Here is a 7,500-nt window from a genome sequence, read left to right as displayed (position 1 = left end):
TCACTTACAGCTGATCCCTTGAACTTTGCGTCGCTTATTCCTGAACCTTTGCGTTCGCTACTGAACCCCTGCATTCTGTGTCCATTTAAGCCACAGCCAGTTCTTAACGCAATGAAAATCACGCCCAAATTTTGCTGTAGCGCTCCGTGCCGCACTTTTTCTCAGCTGCGGGGGCTCGACTTGTGATCTTGCACACAGGCCCACTGCTTTCAGAAAATGCCCCTGATCTGAGCTTATTTTTGCGTATCCATTCCAGATGCTTATATGTGACATCACATACATGCACGTGGGCTGGATGCGAGCGGATCGGTGGGGATGGGTGTGCCAGGACAGGTGTACGTGTCTCCTCTCTGCTTCCTTGCACCACTCTGCATATCGCACATATTATAGATTAGAAGAGGGTACAGTTGTGGAGCAGATGAGCAGGAGGATACGGTGGTGGAAGAAATGAGAAGGGGGTTCAGCAGTGAGACAGAAGAGCAGGGGGGTACAGTGGTAGGACAGATGAGCAGGGGGGGTTCAGTGTTCGGCCAGATGAGAAGCGGGTTACAGTGGTGGGACAGATGAGCAGGGGGGTTCAGTGTTGTGGCAGATGAGAAGGGGGTTTAGCGTTTGGACAGAAAAGCAGGGAGTACAGCGATGGGGCAGATGTGAAAGTTGTATTGGTGGCACAGATGAGCAGGGGGTTACAGTGGTGGGGCAGATTTGCAGGGGTGTACAGTAGTGGGGCAGAAGAGAAAGACAATACATTGGTGGGATAGATGAGCAGGGTGTTACACTTGTGGGACAGAAGAGCAAAGGGTACATAGGTCAGACAGATGTGCAGGAAATACAGTGGTGGGGCAGATGAGAAAGGGGGTTACAGTGGTGGGGCAGATGAGCAGATAGGTTCAGTGTTAATACAGATGAGAAGGTGGTTTTAGCGGTGAGACAGAAGAGCGTGGGGGTACAACAGTGGAGCAGATGTGCAGGGACGTACATTGGTGAGGCAGATGAGCAGGGGGTTTACAGTGGTGGGACAGAAGAGCAGAATGGTTACAGAGGTGGGGCAGGTGTGCAGGGGGTTACAGAGGTGGGGCAGGGGTGCAGGGGGTTACAGTGGTGGGGCAGGTGGTTACAGTGTTGGAGCAGATGTACAGAGGATGTACAGAGGTGGGGCAGATGTGCAGGGAGGTACATTGGTGGGGCAGATGAGCAGGGGGTTTACAGTGGTGGGACAGAAGAGCAGAATGGTACAGTGTTGGGGCAGATGTGCAAGGGGCTACATTGGTGGGACAAATGGGCAGGGGGTTACAGTGGTGGGGCAGATGTGCAGGGGGTTATAGTGGTGAGGCAGATGTGCAGGGGGTTACAGTGGTGGGGCCGATGTGCAGGGGGTTACAGTGGTGGGGCCGATGTGCAGGGGGTTACAGAGTTGGGGCCGATGTGCAGGGGGTTACAGAGTTGGGGCCGATGTGCAGGGGGTTACAGAGTTGGGGCCGATGTGCAGGGGGTTACAGAGTTGGGGCCGATGTGCAGGGGGTTACAGAGTTGGGGCCGATGTGCAGGGGGTTACAGAGTTGGGGCCGATGTGCAGGGGGTTACAGAGTTGGGGCCGATGTGCAGGGGGTTACAGAGTTGGGGCCGATGTGCAGGGGGTTACAGAGTTGGGGCCGATGTGCAGGGGGTTACAGAGTTGGGGCCGATGTGCAGGGGGTTACAGAGTTGGGGCCGATGTGCAGGGGGTTACAGAGTTGGGGCCGATGTGCAGGGGGTTACAGAGTTGGGGCCGATGTGCAGGGGGTTACAGAGTTGGGGCCGATGTGCAGGGGGTTACAGAGTTGGGGCCGATGTGCAGGGGGTTACAGAGTTGGGGCCGATGTGCAGGGGGTTACAGAGTTGGGGCCGATGTGCAGGGGGTTACAGAGTTGGGGCCGATGTGCAGGGGGTTACAGAGTTGGGGCCGATGTGCAGGGGGTTACAGAGTTGGGGCCGATGTGAAGGGGGTTACAGAGTTGGGGCCGATGTGCAGGGGGTTACAGTGGTGGGGCAGATGTGCAGGGAGGTACATTGATGGGGCAGATGAGCAGGGGGTTTACAGTGGTGGGACAGAAGAGCAGAATGGTACAGTGGTAGGACAAATGGGCAGGGGGTTACAGTGGTGGGGCAGATGTGCAGGGGGTTACAGTCTTGGGGCAGATGTGCAGGGGGTACAGTGATGAAACAGATTTGTGGAGGGGGGGGGTACAGTGATCTGAGGTGTGAAGGTGCAGGAACTGGAGCCGATATGAGGACTGGAGGTGCAGGAGTTGGGGCTGATCTGAGGCGTTGGCATGCAGGATGTTAATTTGTCACTATTACTATTATTATAAAACCAGCATGCTTCATTTCTTTGAAGAAAAAAATCGGCATACTGTGCTCAAAAGGTTGCATAATGCCTACTCCTGCTTAAGCGGGTCCTGTAAAAAAAAAAAGATACATTGTAATTCTCTTATCTTGGCACCAGCAGATAACGAAAATGTAGCAAAGATTGTGTACATTTTAATGAGCACTGCAGCTAAACACTGTGTTGGGTCTCCTTCACACGGCTGTTTAGCCACTTACTTTGGATTCCAGAATCGGCAGGCTTTTGTGGCTGGAATCTGAGGTGCATGTGCATAGCAGGACAAGTGTCCCAAACCACAGGTAACCCCATGGTGTGCATCTACATGCAAACCGTGGCAACAGCCGTCAGTTATCATTTTTTTTAAAGGGCTGACCAGCTGCTGCTATTCACATGCACCCGTGATTCCATCTAAAATCTGGTGTAGGCAGCTGGAAGAGGATTTTTTTTTAGCGGCAATTTGTGGCTGCCAACATCCCAAATATGTACAAGCAATGAAAAGGAACCCTCATGAGTGGGACTTTAACAGCAACAGGGTCATGTGCAAAAATATAGCGCTCAAAATGTTGTTGTGTATTATAAAAGTAACAAAAGCTTTATTATTGACAAAAAACATTCACGATAAAAACATTAAATAGCATGGATACAAAGGCTATTCATAGTTTATGTTGGATATACAATATTACCACCAAACTTGGATTACAAACTTGAGATATTTCCCGAAATGTATGTACCCAACACATTTCGAGAACGCCATATCTCTGCTCTTCTTCAGGGATATATATCCCTGAAGAAGAGCAGAAATGTATAGCGTTCGCAAAACAACTGCCTGCTTGCCTTTGAGGGGGGGGGGGGGATTAGACTTTGTTTGTTTTTTTTATATGGAAGTTGTCTCATAGCAGTTTTGCTTTTTCTTTATTATTAGAACATGTCAAACTTTAAGGATTTTGGTCTTTCTTTGAACCTTTTCTTACGATGATACTACTCCATGGTTCTGAAGCATAACATTTACCCTCATGTGTCCATTCACTGTTTTCCAGAATCTTTCTCAATGTCCTCTATTCATTATTATTATTATTCAGGATTTATATAGCGCCAACAGTTCACACAGCGCTTTACAACATGGGGGCAAGACAGTACAGTTACAATACAAATCAATACAGGAAGGATCAGAGGAAAAATATTCATATACTACTTCCACCTCTGGTTTGTGTCTATACAAATGTTTTATACTTCTCTCTTTATTACCAGGCAGAAGAATTTGTACAGGGAAACCAAGCCAACTTGACGGTCTGGGACCCCCAGAAAGACCTAACCGTGCGTGTATGCATGGCCAATTCTGCCGGATGTGGACCATGGAGTGACTTCCTTCTTGTGGCTTCTACAGAAGAACCTGGTGAGTACTGAATTTGTTTATTTTCCCTGTAATATCCTGTACGGACCACTGGTAAAGTTGGACTCTTGCTTATCATGGTTGATGGGTAGAAGTTGTAGAGAATGAACTGTTTACCGTATTTTCCGGCGTATAAGACAACCTTTTGTACATAAAAATATCGCCCAAAAGTTGGGGGTCGTCTTATACACCGGATGCAGAGTCAGTCAGAATGCAGGCCCCACCTCCTCATCCTGTTCTGTAATAGGCGGAACACTCCGTTTCCCAGCAGAGCCTCTGTTCAGTGCTCCGCCTATCACGAAGGTCCTCTCATCCTCGGCCTCGGACGAGAGGACCTCTGTGATAGGCAGAAAACCGAACACAGGCTCTGCTGGGAAACTGAGTGTTCCGCCTATCACGGAACAGGACGAGGAGGTGGCGCGGCTTTTGAACAATGGGCGCCCGAAGTCTGACTGACTCTGCACACAGGGATAAGATCTGGAGATCGGCACAGTGAGGTAGGCAATGGGCACAGTGAGGTGTGTCGGAAGGGGTTGTCTTATATGGTGAATATATCCCAAAACCAACCTTTTAGCTGGAAAATTAGGGGGTCGTCTTATACGCCCAGTCAACATATACGCCGGCAAATATGGTAAATGTTGATAAATAAAATGGTGCATTTATTTTTCTTTACATTTTTTTTCAACCTTGTGGTTTGGTATCGGCTTGGGTTACAGGATTACATGAACAAGATTCTGGTATATTCCTTTTTGTTGTCGCTGCTTAATATTTTCAATTTATCATTATAGATGCTAAGGTTATACAGAAACATTTCTCCTCATCCTCTGTATGCTTCCTGTGTTATCTTAAAGAGCCCTCCTAGTTCTTATCTTGAATTTCAGAATGATTAGCATTCATGTTCTGATCTGAGAGTGGGAGGGGTTTTGTATTTTATCAAAAAGACACTGGGCAATACTGACCCCACTTATGGCCTCTGCCAGCTTCCTACTGCTGGCATCTAGCTTCTTTCAAAATGTAACATCAAAACAGCATCACAGATGTCAATATACTTTTTTTGTTTCTTGTTTTTTGCTATATTACTAAAATTCCTCTTAAATTCAAGACGTAGCTGAGTGTGTAGTAAGATGTCCGCTGGCTTCTTCTGACTGCAGGTGTTCTGTCAGATTAGCAAACCTGGTAGCGGTGGAACGCATGCGCAGCTGATGCATCGTCCCTTCTGTTACCTAATTTGATGGGTTGCCCCGATTTGATGGGTTGCCAGCGATTTCACCCCGTAAGTTACGGCGGCGTAGTGTATTTCTGGCGGCGGATTTTAAATTGTGCGGGTTTGGGGCGGGTTTCATTTAAATGAAGCGCGTCCCCGCGCCGAATGAAATGCGCATGCGTCGTCCAGAAATTTTCCGCCGTGCTTTGCGCAAAATGACGTCGCAACAACATCATTTTTTGAACTTCGACGTGAGTTACGTCCATCCCTATTCACTGACGACTTGCGCAAAAAAAAAAAATTCAAATTTCGACGCGGGAACGACGGCCATACTTAACATGGCAATTCTATCTATACACCGCAAATTACCAGCTTTAACTATACGCCGGAAAAAGCCGACTACAGACGACGTTGGAAAATGCGACGGCCGCGCGTACGTTCATGGATCGTCGTAAATCGCTAATTTCATACCCGACACGGAAAATGCCACCCAGCGGACGCCAAAGTATTGCATCTTAGATCCGAAGGCGTACGAAGACATACACCTGTCGGATCTAACCCAGAAGCCGTCGTATCTTGTTCTGAGGATTCAAAACAAGATACGACGCGGGAATTTTGAAATTACGCGGCGTATCAATAGATACGCCGGCGTAATTTCTTTGTGGATCTAGCCCAAAGGATACATCTCTTTGGGTACTGGGGGTGAGCACATTTAACATTTCTAGATGTTCACTATAACATGGCAAATGTTAAATGTTTGAGCTCAGGTCTACTTTAGTCGCATGTGGTTGGTATCTCTATTGTCCATGTCTGTGGTTCAGAAACAACTGAAGCTAGATGATTAGCATGACAGCCAAGGAACAGACATTTTTAAAAGCTCAACAATGGTAGGCCTGTATTTCCCTGATAAATGGTTTTATAAATGCATAAGGGTGGCTACATCGAATCTGCCTGAAACTTCAAGGGTTAACTCGTTATTTTTTCCCCAAAATAATCCGTTGAAAGCATAACTTGCACTAATGGAAAACAGCACAGTTTGTGGCAATTGGTTTAATTATTTTTAATCTTAAGACAAATGAGTTTTGATTGTCTTTTTTTTTTTGGGCGAGAAGAGCCAACATTAATTTAAATTAAAGGGATTGTATAAGCTGCGCCTTGATGAGTTTTCCGAAAATAACTCCCCGGCAGCCTGCTGGGTTTTTCATTTCTTTTGTGCCCAATTCGGCTGGTGAATGGTACAAGCACAAAAAAGTTGCACTCATGTACGCACCTACCAGTTCTATTCATGGTATCCTAATAGTGTTTATTTCAAATTTTGAGTGGGCAGTTAATGCGTGTGCCACATTCAGCCAGGAGTACCCCTCATATACGTCTTTCTCGATGCTCATCTCCTGACGCTCTTGTGAGAATCTCCGCCTTTCCCAAATTCTTTCACAGTCAGTTTGTCGCCCCCACAACACATCATCTTATCTCTTGTTTATACTCTTTGGATTACGGTACTTTAGGAACTGAAAAGCTTACAGCTTCACAAGTCAGCAGTGAATGGATGTGTGTAGATTTATGAATATAATACAGACGTGTTATGTATATTTTTAGAATACTATCAGACAGCACTTGTATATGCAACAGCCCCTGTTGGTAAAGGCAATGTAGTCTTTTTTGTTTTTAGATGAACATCGAAAACAGATCAGGTGCATATAAATAATCTTATCAATCTGCCTTAATCATTTAAAAATAACAATGCATCAAAAGTTGATCATTCACACTACTGTTCAAAAGTTTTAGGCAGTGTGAAAAAATGCTGTAGATTAAGAATGCTTTCAGAAATAGAAATAATAGTTTATTTTTATATTAGCAAAATGAAAAGTAAATGAATGGAAGAGGAATCCAAATCAAATCAATATTTGTTGTGACCAGAAAAATGTGTATATCCAGGGCGCTTCAAGCATTTGAATCCTGACAGATAGTCTGTGTTGGAGAAGGTAGCAAATCTTCACACACTTTAGGCAGCACTCAGGGAGACAAGCAATCTCTAATGGAAACAGAAAAACTAAGCTCGCGTACACACGATCAGTCCATCCGACGAGAACGGTCCGAAGGACCTTTTTCATCGGTTAACCGATGAAGCTGACTGATGGTCTGATGTGCCTACACACCATCAGTTAAAAAAACTATCAAGTCCAACGCGGTGACATAAAAAAACACGACGACGTGCAGAGAAAAATTAAGTTCAATGCTTCCAAGCATGCGTCGACTTGATTCTGAGCATGCGCTGGTTTTTAACCAATGCTTTTGCGTACTGACCATCGGTTTTGACCTATTGGTTAGGCGTCCATCGGTTCAATTTTAAAGCAAGTTCTCTTTTTTTGGACCGAAGGACAACTGACCGATGGGGCCCACACACGATCGGTTTGGACCGATGAAACTGAACTTCAGTCCGTTTTCATCGGTTTTGTCCAATCGTGTGTACGCGGCCAAACAAGACGCATAAGTATAAAACTTTTAATATACCCTAAAGGGGTTAAAAACACTTACAAGATG

The 7,500-nt window shown here is 46.0% G+C and overlaps 1 protein-coding gene across 2 annotated transcripts in view; it reads left to right on the top strand.

The window, feature by feature from the left end:
- TYRO3 (TYRO3 protein tyrosine kinase) overlaps nucleotides 1-7,500 on the top strand; it is a 230,944-nt gene that overhangs the window by 164,653 nt on the left and 58,791 nt on the right. For both annotated transcript variants that reach the window (XM_040333801.1, XM_040333800.1), the window contains one exon: nucleotides 3,614-3,758. In XM_040333801.1, the coding sequence (XP_040189735.1) occupies nucleotides 3,614-3,758 (145 nt within the window). The remainder of the gene's footprint in view (nucleotides 1-3,613; nucleotides 3,759-7,500) is intronic.

This window comes from Rana temporaria, chromosome 13, assembly GCF_905171775.1.
Source record: "Rana temporaria chromosome 13, aRanTem1.1, whole genome shotgun sequence".
Classification (NCBI taxonomy): domain Eukaryota; kingdom Metazoa; phylum Chordata; class Amphibia; order Anura; family Ranidae; genus Rana; species Rana temporaria.
This window is presented reverse-complemented; position numbering and strand designations above follow the sequence as displayed.